This window comes from Leptonychotes weddellii, chromosome 3 (assembly GCF_054177405.1).
Source record: "Leptonychotes weddellii isolate Sample4059 chromosome 3, ASM5417740v2, whole genome shotgun sequence".
Lineage (NCBI taxonomy): Eukaryota > Metazoa > Chordata > Mammalia > Carnivora > Phocidae > Leptonychotes > Leptonychotes weddellii.
The window spans coordinates 111366926-111380978 of NC_138371.1; the positions used below are offsets into that span (position 1 = coordinate 111366926).

General features: G+C 42.2%; 2 protein-coding genes across 2 annotated transcripts in view; one reads left to right on the forward strand and one right to left on the reverse strand.

Annotated features, from left to right (window-relative positions):
* HSPH1 (heat shock protein family H (Hsp110) member 1) overlaps positions 1-14053 on the reverse strand; it is a 467085-nt gene that overhangs the window by 261263 nt on the left and 191769 nt on the right. The gene's annotated exons all lie outside the window — the stretch shown is intronic.
* TEX26 (testis expressed 26) overlaps positions 3940-14053 on the forward strand; it is a 25389-nt gene continuing 15275 nt past the window's right edge. Inside the window, exons 1-4 of the mRNA XM_081815278.1 lie at positions 3940-4060; positions 5192-5273; positions 9579-9744; positions 12797-12953. Of these exons, the coding sequence (XP_081671404.1) occupies positions 3940-4060; positions 5192-5273; positions 9579-9744; positions 12797-12953 (526 nt within the window). The remainder of the gene's footprint in view (positions 4061-5191; positions 5274-9578; positions 9745-12796; positions 12954-14053) is intronic.

Below are 14053 nucleotides of genomic sequence, written 5' to 3' on the forward strand. Positions count from 1 at the left end.
AAGAGGGGGCAGCGGAAGGGGGGCAGGCTTTTTCCTGGGAATGGGGTACCCTAGAGCAAAGGCTGCTTCTGTCTGCAAGGCTGTTTGCCTCCCTCTTATGGGTGGGACTCAATCCATGGAGAGTCTGGGAGTCAGACCTCTACAGCCCTTCGCCATGTTTCTGCAGATCCTCTCCCTAAACCGCTCAAGTGTTTTTAAACACCCCCCACGAAATGCCTAGGAGGGTTCAGGAGAAGGGAGAGAACAGTGCCTTTCCAGGAGAACAAGGTCAAAGACAAAGAAGGTACCGAAGTCGGAGGCTCTGAAGACAGCAGACCCAGCAGAGACCGATCCCCACGCAGGATCTAGGGAAGAGCACAGAAGGCTGGGAGGTGCAGAATGCAGGACCCCTAAGTGGATCTGCAGAGGCAGCCTCCCCCCACGTGGCTGTAGCAGAGGCTGGGAACTTGGCATTCAGTTGCCACTTCTACCTAACCTTTGCTGATTTCTCTTTCAATGAGATTTTGCATTTAACAGAGGTAGAGCTTTTGATGCTAATTTTGTATGCAAATGCAGCAGGTTTACAAAGTCAGCTTTTTGTGTCAGCGGAGGGAGAGCATTCTAGCTGTGATGCTAGTGGCGTGATTACTGTGTAGTCAGCTCCATCCTGGCCTTTCTCATGGCAATAATAACCCACCGCAGCCCTCTAGCTGGGTAATTGTGGTTCCATGGTGGCTACAGAGCTGTGGGAACCGTTCAGCTGCAAATACCCTAGAATTGTAGACCTGCCAGAAAGAACGAAATGCATATTTTCATTCCATTCATCCCTTTGTAAAATTAAGGATAGAAAATGAAAATACTTAATTTGTACAAAATATATTGAAAACACTCTGTTTCTATATGATAACAAGGCAAAAAAAAAAAAAAGAGGCGGGGAGAGAACCTCCTTCCCAGGATTCCCCCACTACATTCCTTTTTAATCTCCTCCTCTCTTTTCAGCCACCTGTGTTGGTTTCTTTCACTGCCTCCTCTCCCCCTTCTTGTCGGGGGGAATGTGAGAGTCCTCCAAGATCTATCCTTCTTGGTTCTCTGTGTGGTGGCCATGTCCTACCAAGGACTTCAAGTCTACTGAAATGTGCCGGTGGCTTTCTAATCTTCTCTCTCACTCACTCCTAATTTTCAAACCAAAGTATTCCACTGCCTACCAAATAGTTCCATTTGGATGTCATAGAAGGGCCTCGAACTTCTATGTACAAAATGACACTCCTTGTCCTCCCAGACTTTGCAGGCTCAGTTAGGAGGGTGCTTTGCTGACACCTCACTTTGATCAGCAAGGCTCATTGGTTCTGCCCCCAAAGTTTCCCTTCCTGTGGGTGAGTTTGACTGTTCGTGCCCAATCTTGGGGCTCTCTCTGCCACTCTATCTTCCACTGCTAGAAGTGTCATGTTCCAAAAGGTGGGACTGAGGTGTCACTGGCTAGCTTTGATCCGAAAATAAGATGAGGTTGACATTGACTACCATGGGCTACTTGCTATTGAACTATTACCAGATATGGGCTTGTAATTGCTGTATCAGTTTGAAGGACTGCCATTAATAACCATGAACTGGTGGCTTGGAACAAAGGAAATTTATCATCTCACATTCTGGAGACCAGAAGCCCAAAATCACGGTGTTGGCATGGGGCCGAATTCTTTCTTGCCTCTTGCAGCTTCTGGGGGCTGACAACCTTTTTGTGGGCTCCTCACTTCAGTCTGCCCCTCTAGGGTCACATCGCGTACTCTTCTGTGTGACATCTCCCTCTGCTTCTCATGAGGGCGATGAAATGGCATTTGGGGCCCACCGATAATCCAGCATGATCTCCTCATCTCATCATCCTTAACTGCATCTGCAAAGGCCCTTTCTCCTTACTTGGTACCGTTCGCAGGTTCTGTGGTTTGGATGTGGATGTATCTTTTGGGTCCCCGTTCAGCCTACTCTAAATGCTTGACTCTACCGTCCCCTTTAATCCTCCCAACAGCAAGGCAAACTTAGAATTATCAGGTACTGTTCATACCTGCCCATCTGTTGGGCTATTGTGGAGGATAAAACAAGATTCCATATGTGGAAATGCTCTGTGAAGTGTAATATAATATGCAACTGCTAATTACTTTTTTATAATATTTTCAAAACCTCATCATAAATTTTCATAATAGTGAATACCTTCAGGGGTGATAAAGCACCAGGGTAGAGCAGGGCAAACCAGGCCTTGCTGACCTGTCACTGGCCACTTCTTCCCCTGCCTCGCTCACATTGGGCCACTTGCCGGGTCTCAGACTTTCATACCTCATGCTCCTTCCTCTGAAAAATGCTTCACTCCGCGTCCTCCTGTGGTCCCTGTCCAAGTCCCACTTTAAGTCCTGGCTCAGATGCTACCTATTCTATGAAGTACCTCCTGGACCCACCCTCGATGCCCCTTCTCTCATCCACCCAGAAAGAATTTCACCTTCTTTGGGAGCTCCCATGGCACACGGCCCAGCTGTGCATCTATAAGCTTGTGCTCACTGGAGATTTGCTGTCTCCTCTACTCACCTAGGAGTTCCCCAAGGGCAGGACAGGATCTCTATGTACTAGGGCCCAGCAGGAGGCTTGGTCCACAGGAGGGGCTCAGGACTTGACTGTAGAATGAACAAAAATGAGAGAAGGTAGAAACAGAAAGACAGAATCCTGAGAGAGGTGGACACAGATTACAGGGAAAAACACTGAGATACTTACCAAGAGTGAATGCAAAAACAGGCGGTAGCACATTCCGGAAACAGGTGTTTAGAATCTTAAGATCATAGATTTTTAAGTTACTATTTCTATTAATGAAGAGGATTAATTCTAATCACATTGTATTTTCAGAAGCTGTGTCAATGGAAATAGGAAGCACAGACACAGACCTGATGTAAAGACTTCTAGTAAGAAAAGTCATTAAACAAAACATTGTAGAAAGATGTAATGGAAATTGCGCATCTCGTCATTTTAGTCATCCAAGTGGGTTAGAATTAGGGTGAGGGAGGTCCATTTGGTCTCAGGTCCTAGAGGCAGCTGGGCATGGCCTCTCCTGCACCTGATACCTTCTGGAATAGGATCTTAGCAAAGGAGGCTGCCAGCCCCCAGCCTGTCCTCAGGAAGGGGAAAGGCCAGAGACAGGGATACCCAGAGGTGTATCTGGCTTGCCCGTGTGATTGACGCGGAGATGTTGCCTGGATGCTGTGTTGCCAGGGTTTTTGAGGCATATGCGGGCCTAGAAGGAAATTGGTCTGGTCTGGGTTAGTATTGTCTGCTTTAGGAAAAAGAGGGTGAAATGTTGTGTAGTCTCTGTGCGGAGGATCTTTCCTGAGCCTTGCAAGAGTCACACTCCGAGGTTCATATCAGGTTAAGCGAAGGTTTCTTTTAAGAGCAACTCTGCCTCCCAATTTCTTCCCACTTACTTGTCCATACTTGGAATTCTCTGAACAAGGAACATTTATTCTGCCGTTGGAACAAAATGCTTGAAAGCACGAAATGACTCCCACAAACCAGCAGCGTCAGAGAAGAACGTCATTTCTCGTCAAGTGGGACCTGGGTGGGGACATCCAGAGTGTGTGTGAGCAGAGGCACAGGGTGGAACAGGCAGGGGCTAGACTTTTGTTAGACTGGGGAAGCTGGTGGAGGTGAATCCCAACCAGAGAGAAGGCGACGAGGAAACGGTCACGGAGGAGAAAGTCCAGCTGCCCGGCTGCACCCAAGGGCCTGCTAAATCAGAAAAAAGAACTGGCTGGGGGATGGGGAGATGACACAGGAAGAAGTACACAGACAGCAAAAACTAAATGTTTGGTCAGGGCCCTATATGCTAGACAGTGCATATAGATTTTAGGACTATTTGGAAACAAGATGTATTCGAGAAGAATACTGTATAACAATTATATTTAGGATGTGTGAGTGGGAACATCACAGGCCATGAGGTGGCTACGGGGGTCTAGCAGTGAGGCGCTCGACCCCACACAGCAGGGTATTCAGACATTAAAGGGGACCGTTTCAACCCAGGTTCCAATGAAATGTAAACAGGTGAATTGCCCAGGTAGGAAGAATGAGAGAATGACTGAGTTAAATTTAAAATCTTTACTCCCAAGAAGTGTGGTGGTACTTTGTGGACAATGAGAGGTTAGGGCAGAAAAATTCTGTTGTTGTGAGCTCATGCCCCACGGTTAATTCTCTGTCTTCGTCCTCCTGGATCCAGCCAGCAGCATTTCCCATAGACGATCCCTCCTCCTCCCTCCTGGAAACCCCTCCTTCCTGTGGCCTTCGGGACACCACATGCCCTGGTATTCCTCTGCCCTTACGGACTGCTCTTCTCCACCTCCTCCTCTGATTCCTTCAGCCTTTGGACTGGTCTCCTCCATCTATCTTCCCTCTCTTGTTGGTCCCACCCACGCTCACCGCTTTTATTCTCATCTGTGCTGCGGAATCCTGCTCAGTCCCAACAAAGAACACATTAGAGCTGCTCCGGATGAGTTGGAGGGCTATTCCTATGGGAATAGGACACTGTTCAGGGACAGAGAGAAGAAAAGGACACTTTGTGAATTATGAGCCCACTTTTGTGAAACGAGATGGTGAAAACTAAAACCCAATGTCAAAATAGTTATATATGTATATGTAAATCTCTAGATAATTCTATCAGCAGATGTAAAGCATGGAAAGAAACCAGCACAGTTGTTCACATGGGGTGGGAGGAGGGCTGAGGAGGAGGGTGATAAGGAGCAGAGGAAGGAAGGAGAGAGGAGAAGGTGCCCGGGATAAAACGGGACATGTAAACTTTGTGTAAAATCATGTCGTGTGTGTATAGGTTTATCTACTACGGTGTATGAGAAGTTGGTCACTAAAGTCAAAGCGGGCATCTTAAAGTGATAGCACCTCAAACAAACTTTCTGTTTTATATTTTTCATGTGTTGCTTGAACTCTTCAAAATAGCATGTACGAGTTCTCAGGAAAAACAATGGACTTATTTCTATTTAGGGAGGAACTCAGTTCATTCAATTGAGCTTTCCTCTTTCCTATAAGAGGCCGCAAGTTGGACTTTGTTCCTTTAGACTTTAAATCACTATCCAAAAAAATTTTTTCTCTTGCAAAATTATTTTAATTATTAAAACAGCATACGACGGAAATATTCTGGTTTGCCACATTTCAAACTGTTTTGTTGTACTTTTGACAGGTGATACCACCTGGGATTCCTATGCCACCACCATGAGGACTGCTTACACGCCCAAGACTGGAGCTGTGCCTGCTTTAATTCGGTAGATCCTGATTTGTGTCAGGTTGACGTACATACCTTAAACTGTTCACCTGTATTCTATTATTCAGAATCCAAAACCAAGTGAAAGAGTAATCAGAGAAGGCTTATAAAAATGTACGCATGGAGAACCTATTGCATGCACGGTGCTCCTCCAAGCACCAGATAGCCTTCCCCCCTTTAGACAGTATCCAGACCTCTTACAGGAGAACTAAGAAAAGGAACATATGAATCCTTCATAAAGGACCCTTCACTGCGGGTCCTGCTTTACAACAGAGCCGGTGTATAGGTTAACAGAATTGTGCTACCTGAACACAGAGTATGAATCGAATCCATTACCTGGTACATAGTAGGCAGGCAATGACAATTGAATGAATGGCTGAATGCAGAATTGTTAGCACTTCCATCACCAACATTGGTCTTCGAAGCTGGATGGTCATAACACACTCACCCTTACCTTCACAGCGCCGCTTACTGCTTCCTCAAATGGCTTGCAACTTCTCCATTTCCACCTGAATTGTGAATGGTGGGAATGTCTGTCCATCACCTGCTTCTTTAAGCTCATTGGTGGGTGAGTGAGAGTGGGATCAGGAAAGCCCTGTCATCATTCATTGCATCTGTGGTGGGTGGGAAACCAACATGGAGAGCCTTCACCGGCCTGTGTGAATTGTTTCCAAAAAAGAGGACCTTTTCACCCCCAAAGTTCAAGTTGTTGAGAAGTCACATGGAGTATGGGCAAGACCATGGCTGAAGAGTCAGGCAGAAATGGGTTTTAACCTCTGCTCCCTGCTCTGACCCTTATTAGTTCTGCTACCTTTGGCAGGGAACAAGCCATCTATGGCTCAGTTTTACGGTTGGCGAAGTGGGCATGATGATCCCTGCCGCAGGTGGTTGTTCAGGGGATGGAATGAAAGCACTAGAACAGTGACTAGCACCAAGAAGTTACTCGAAATTTTTCATTAATTTTTTCCCCAGCATAATACCTGATAGACTTTCAAACACTACAGGTTGCAAGACTCTTGATATCTGAGTTGCTGTCTATCCCACTGAGTTACATTATGTCCCCTAACTGGGAGATTTATCATCTGATGGCAATGATCATGCCAGCTTCCCAGTCAGTAACAGTTGTCTCAAGAAGAAATATTTGGGATGAAAGCCAAAAGCAAGTGGGTACTAATGGAGTCTAGGTCAGTGGTCTTCAAATTCACATATTTTTTAAGTTCACAGAAAAGTTTTCATTGTAAATTAAAATAATTGTGAAAGATAAAGTGCATAGCCCATCCTAAACATTGACATTTTAAAATAAAACTATTAAGTCACTTAAAAAAATACAGCCAATGGGTAACCTAAACACCTTAACAAATAGATACTTGCTTTGATCTTTTAAAAAAATACACAAACTCTTCTTTAATAGACCATTTATTTCATTCCTTTTGCTTCTTGAACTCTTATTCCACTCCACTTCCTCCATAGAATCTTACCCTGCTGTAATGTATTTTGTGTTTGAAGGCCATTTATTGATCACTCCATTATACTTTGTTGAAACTATTTTAGTATATTAATTGAAATTAATTTTTAAACATGTTATGTGACCCTAAGTATTGAGTTATCACAATTATTTTTAGTACACAATTGCTCAAAGCAATAAATACATTACAAATGTTAATAATTAATTAACACAAAAAGTAAATTCTTTGGAATTGTAACTTAATGAGATAAATGTGACTGTTCTGTTTGCAATTAATTTATGTATTCAGTTTTAAGTGTTATTATTTTTGGAACGGGACTGCAATTAGCATCAATTTTTTTTCTGTTTCTCATGTTTATTTTTCAATTTATAGACGCTAATGTTAAGCAAACTTGTTCACATAAATAAGTAGATGTGAATGAAAGGAGTTAAGTGTGGCGTTGTCATTCAAGACTTTGAACTCTTCCTGAGTTATACACCAAAAATTACAAGGTGATTTTTATGATTGAGCAGCTGACAACTTGGCTGGGTTAGTCTTTTGATTTTATTGAAAGGAAATAATTAGATGATATGTCATCCAGTTATTGAGTTATTCCCTAACTCCTTTTCGGAAGAGTATACTGAAAAGCTACATCTTAACAAATGACTATTAAATTACATCAGTTGCTCTTTTACTTGGAAGAAACTTGTTTGATTTTTTTTTCCAGTTTTATTGAGGAATAATTGACATGCATCACTGTATAAGTTGAAGACATACGGCATGATGGTTTGATTTACATACCTTGTGAAATGATTGCCACAATAGATTCAGCTAACATCCATCTTCTCTCATAGATACAGATCAAACATTTACTATACATTTAATGAGAGAGAAAGTTCTACATGCTGAAAATTAATTGGTCTGGCAAGCCGGCGTATACTGCCATGTGTCGCTACATATTTTACAATATAGATAAAATGAGGACTGGCTGCGTTGGATTAAATATTTCATAACATGTTTGGGTTAAAAAAATAAGACTTAAGTACCTGATTGACGAATACAAAATCCGAAGGAAAAAAATAACAAAATTTTTATGTACCAGTTTTACCCAGTGAATCTTTCAAATCTGCTAGTCTCAGAAAAGATTGCGGTTCTATTCAAAAGAATCAGCATTGCTGCCCTGTACCTGTTCAGAGATGCTTTTCTTTCTAGCTAATGACATGTCTTAGGGATTTTTTTTTTTAAGCTGAAAAAAATGTTTAAATATGTGGCGGAAAGAGTCATTTGAAGCACTCTATATTCTCTGCTCTCTTCTCAGAGGCTTCCCCCCCACCAAAGGGGCTGAACATTCTGTAATTGTTAGGAAATGAAAAACTACACATTACTCTTAGCCATAGCACTCTACAATGTACTTAAATTCAGGACATCCCCCCACAGACCACATGTCCTGGTTAGAGCAATGCACTCCCTCCGCCATCCCCCTTCCCTACGCCCTCCCCACTCTCTCAGACCTGCAAAGGCAAGTCCAAGGTAAGGGTATGGAATTTGGATTATAAGCTATCTGTGCTGTGTTGCCTTTGGAAAATCTTCATGTGCCTTTGATCACTTCAGTTTTATTCAGGACCACAGTCCTACCTGAGCCTACACATCTGAATGACAAGTAAAATAGTCCATCATCCAGATGTATCCCACTTTCCAGATGTTTGATTTCTTATAGACAGTACCTAGGCTGTCTTTAAAGAAACTCAGGCTTCTTTAAAGAAAAAGCCAATATGAAATATTTTAGACGTACACAAAAGAATATACAATGAATCCCTAGCCATTATCCAAATACAATAATCAACACAAGGACACTTTTTATGTATACCTTCTACCCAGCCTTCCCGCTGGATAATGCTGAAGCAAATTCCAGGCATTTTATCGTTTTAATTCCAAATATTATTTTTATGTATCTCTAAAAGATAAGGACTCCTTAAAAATATGCAATACCATTGTCTCAGCTCAAAAAGAAATAATTCCTTAGTATCAAATGGCCAATCAGCAATCAAATTTTCCCCTAATGTCTCAAAATTAAAAAAAAAACAACAACCAGTCTGTTAGAAATTAAATCCAAATATGTTCTGCACATTGCTCTTGGTTATTGTTTTTTAACCTCATTTAATCTATAAGTTCCCCTTCTTTTTCTTTTCTGAGAATTTCTTTGTTGAAGAAACAGATTGTTGTTCTGGACTTTTCTGATTTCAGCCCCATTGTGTTGTTTAAAATATTCCTCTTTTCATGTATTTCCTGTAATCTACTATTTCAAAGTCTTCATCTGGTTCAAGCTGGGTGTTTTGACAAAAATATTTAATAGATGTTGTGTATGTCTATCCAGGGCATGTGATAGCTGATGAAACCTCTTCTTGAACTGTGAGTAGGAACTGGTGATCATTGCCTGGATGCATGGTTTCATTAGGGCCTTGAAAACAAGTGATATCCCAGTTCTTCTGTATCTTCCTTTTATTAACTGGAACACTTCCATAGAGAAACATTTCTTCACCAGGTATTTGGTTATGTTGAAGTACCGTGTAGAGAGGAGAGTACCAGCTCTTTAAAAAAATTAATTAAAAAAATTATTGAATTTCAGATGGTTGTTCTTTTAAATTCCATTTTAGGCTTCCCATACTTTTGTGAAGAGCCATCCTAAGATACAGGATTGTTTCTTTTCAAGGGAATCTGGAAATTAAATTATTTCTGGCACCAAGTCTTGAACCAGCCAATCTTTAAAAAAAAATGTAATAAGCAAAATTATTTGACATGTGTCCTGCTGTGAGATTTGGTATTTAATCCCTTATTCTGATTTCCACTATCTTTTCTCATAGCCAAAAAAGTATCAGAAGACTAGGATATACATATTCACTTAGTGACCCTATTCCCAACCAGACACAGTACAATGATGAGTATGTTTGGAAAACATATTCGAAAGAAGATTTAATAAAAAACGGGACTTCAAGAGGAATCAGGAGACACAAATCTCACCCCAGTCAAGTAAGATAATATCTACATATCTATTGAATTTAATACTGTACCAGTAATCCATAAGAATGAGAGTTTGAGTATATCCCAAAAAATCCTTCATCTATAGTTATGGTCCTTCTTATACTATGTTTTGTCTACTTTCTCACATTTATTTCTAACCACTTCCCCTTATCCTCCAAATTTTTAAAAAGATTTTAAAAAATTGAAATGAAATTCACAGGGCATAACATTAGCCATTTTTAAAAAAGATTTTATTTATTTATTTGACAGAGAGAGACACAGTGAGAGAGGGAACACGGGAAGGGAGAGTGGGAGAGGGAGAAGCAGGCTCCCCATTGAGCAGGAAGCCCGATGCAGGGCTCGATCCCAGGACCCTGGGATCATGACCTGAGCCAAAGGATAACGACTGAGCCACCCAGCCGCCCCAACATTAACCATTTTAACATGAAGAATTCATTGACAATTAGTACATTCATAATGTTCTGGAACTACCACCTTTATCTCATTCCAAAACATTTCCATCTACCAAAAGGATACCCCACATCCATTAAGAAATTACTTCCTGGGGCGCCTGAGTGGCTCGGTCGTTGGGCGTCTCCCTTCGGCTCAGGTCATGGTCCCTGGGTCCTGGGATCAAGCCCCACATCGGGCTCCCTGCTCAGTGGAAAGCCTGGTTCTCCCTCTCCCACTCCCCCTGCTTGTGTTCCCTCTCTCGCTGTCTCTGTCTTTGTCAAATGAATAAAAAAAAAATCTTAAAAAAAAAAAAAGAAATTACTTCCTGCTTCCCTCTTCCCTAGACTCTGGCAATTACCAATCTGCTCTCTGTCTGTGTGGGTGACCTATGTGGATGTCTATGTGGATATTTTTTATGGGGAATCATACAATATTGACCTTTCGTGTCTGGTTTCTTCACTTAGTATAATGCTTTCAATGTTCATCCACACTGTAGTTTCTATCAGTACTTCATTCTTTTTATGGTTCCCGTTTAGGGTTGAATAATATTCTGTTGTATGTGTATACCACAGTTTGTTCATTCGTTTATTCATTGGTGGACATCGGAGTTGTTTCCACCTTTTGGCTATTGTCAGCAATGCTGGCACTCACAAGTATTTATGTTTGGCAGTATGCATTCTCAAACTCCCATATCTTTTGTCATTTTGTTTACTTTATCTAGAATCCCTCTCCTGTCCACCAAGGAAATTTATACATTCTTTAAGACGCAGCTTAAAGAGAGCTATCTCTAATTCCCTTCTCCTCTAGATGGAAGTAACTGATACTCCCTTTGTGTCCTTGGCACTGTATAGCCTTCTCCCACCATAAGCAATGCTCCATTGTAGTAAAGGATTTCATTTACTTGGCTTTTTCCTGGCATGGTGCCACGTGGGGTGGAGCCACCTGGATGCATTCAATAGATAATAAGGTGGTAGAATAGGCAGGAATTGGCTACTGAAAAGATATAAAGGACAAGGAAGAAGAATGAAGGATGAGGTTTCCGTTTTTGACTTGGACATCTGGGCGTATGCCGCTGCTGTTTCCTTAGCTGGAACGTGAGAAGGACCAGGTTTGGTGGGAAAGGGCATGGGGGAAATGTGAATTCAGTTGAAGACATATTGGTTGTAAATATGTCCAACAAGCAGTTGCATATACAGGTCTAGAGTTTGTGTGGAAGAGGAGAGCTGTAGATGTAGACTTGGGAATCATTAGAACATAAATATGCCATTTAACTTGGTTCCTCATGGCACCCATTTATTTTAATGAATTTACCCCTTAAATATTTGCCTTAAGATTTTAAATTAATGAAAAGCAGTTAGTTACAATATTATACTGTGTTTGTATACGTACACACACACATATACACACAAAGCATTTATTTTCCCTTTAGGTGTCTTGAAGGTTCCCAGCCAATGAGAGCTAGAGTGGGAGGGTGTCCTGTGCATTCTCAGCCGATGAGCGGTAATGAGGCAGACTGCCCTCTGTGCTTTCAACCAATGAGGGTTCCACACCAGGCTGAAGTCGCTCCAGCACGTGAATGCTCTTCCCCTTGACCTGAGTTGAGGGTGTGCTGCGTTGTTTACTCTGCTGAACCTTCTTGCTCTGCCATTTATTGTTTCCGTTGAATGGTTTTGACTGTGGCTCAGGGCCTGAACTAGGATGAGACTAGCAAGATGCTCCTTCTCTGCTAACAGAAAAGATCTGCTGCTAAAGAACAGTTGCCCTGGGAGTTAAAATGTAGAACTAGTGGTTTCCTTCAAGGAAAAGGGTGGTGGGAAACAAGGGCCGGCTGATATATTGGTGACAATTATGATGCATCCAGGTGTGGGCAGTCAGGTAGAAAATGAGACTGGATGAGATCATCAAACTAGAAAAGAGAAGAGGTTCAAGGACCAAACCTTGGGGCACTTCACCATTAAGAGGCCAGTGGAAGAAGCAGCAAAAGGGACTGAGAAGGGGCAGCCAGTTGTGAAGGATAAAACCCAACATAGTGTGTTGTACTGGAAGCCAAGTGAAGAAAATGAAGAAAAAGGACTGACCACTATGTGAAATGCTGCTGGCAGGTCAGAGAAGATGAGGATAAAGTTGGCCATTGACTTTAGCAGAATAGAGTTCCTTGGTTGCCTTGACAAGAGCAGTTGTGGTGGAAGAATGCTTGATTAGTGTGAGATGGAGGGCTTCTTGGAGAACTGGCTGAGTCCAGATCTGGGGTGGGAAATGTGCAAGATGAATCTGGAACATCATGTCATGCCACATAGGAAAAAATCCCATAAAAAACTACTAGAGTTATATTAAAATTAAAGAGGTGCCCACAGGCCAAAAATGATTTGAGCTTCTATTTGGATAATGTATGCAATAGATTGAAACACACCAAATATGCTTAGATCTGTGAGTTCTGTAAAAAAAAAAATTGGGGACACTTTCAGAGGATAAGAAACCAATTCATTATCTTAAAAACTGACAAAGGGGGAAAAAATCAAGCTTTTTTTTCTGCCTTATCTATATGAACTATGCCACTGGTAAGCCAAGTGGTAGATGAGGGAAGTGTCTCTTTATAAACATATTTTAGCTAACAAGTGAAAAAGAAATGATGGAATATCACCCCTTTGCATCCATTAATCTAGGCATTAAGCATCAACAGCTGCTAACATCACACAAAGAGAAAAAGCTGCATGTTATGATCCTCCTCGCCAAATACAGTCTTGCCAAAGGGATCTATTCTGAGTGTAAGTGAGTCTCTGGATCTAGCTGCCAATTGCAGGAAATACAGGAAACAGAGGAACTTGTTAACCTGCGCAATGAGTATGCATTCCACACAATCTGGAGTGTGGGAACCTCTACACGTCAAATGGCTTGGTTTCTTCAGTAGATTATAAGGGAAAGAAGGGGATGGAGAGGGGCCCTGAAGATTAAAAGACACTTAAAAGACACATTTTGGGGACAGGGAATATATGTAACTATTTGGGGGAATTTTAATATAAAGGCAGACTGAGAAATATCTTAATAACTAGAGGGGAAAGTAGAATGAAGAGAGAGTTTTCTCTTCTAAGAGAAATGGAGGCAAGTTTGGATATTGACGACCATGACACCAAAGAGAGGGAGAAATGGAAGTTGCAGGAGAGAAGTGAGAATTTTGGGGGTCATGGGCCGGAGTAGACTAAAGGCAGTGGGCTGTGGCGTACCAGATGTGGTGGGCCCTGCTAGGAGCACCTGCCACTCCATTCCCATCACAGCACAAGTGAATGCAGATGTGGTGGCTGAGTGACAGTGTGGTGGGCTGTATATGGAGGTCCTCGTTAGATGGCTTCAGTTTTCTCAGGGAAATAGGAAGCAAGGTTATGAGAGAGTGGGAAGGTGGAAAGAGGTCCTGGAGGTTTCAGGTTTCATAATCATAAAATTCCTTTGCAGGCAAAGAGGAGAAAGGGCCTGCCCTCCCCCTCCTACAGGCTGATTCTGAGGCCTCTCCATGGGAGGCAGGGTGTCTCTCAAAGCTTGGGGCTCTGAGTGAAAGCAGCAGCTGTCTGCTTGGGCACTTAGAGCCAGAGTTAGCATGGGTCTTCTCCTCTGGTCTTGGCTGGAGATTTTTGGTTGCAGGTACAACTCTTTGGATTTTGCAATCACATTCTCTTGTCTCAATATGAAAAGTCAAAGAAATTACAAAGTACCTGTGTTACAGCTGGGTAAACTGATGGTTCCTGTTGACAGGCTCCTGCATACATTGCAGTGTGGTAGCTGGGTGTAAAGGACCCAGAAGAATATGTACCTGCAGACACACAGAGTGTTCATTCCACAGAGGAACCCATGTGAATTTTCTTTTTTTTTTTTT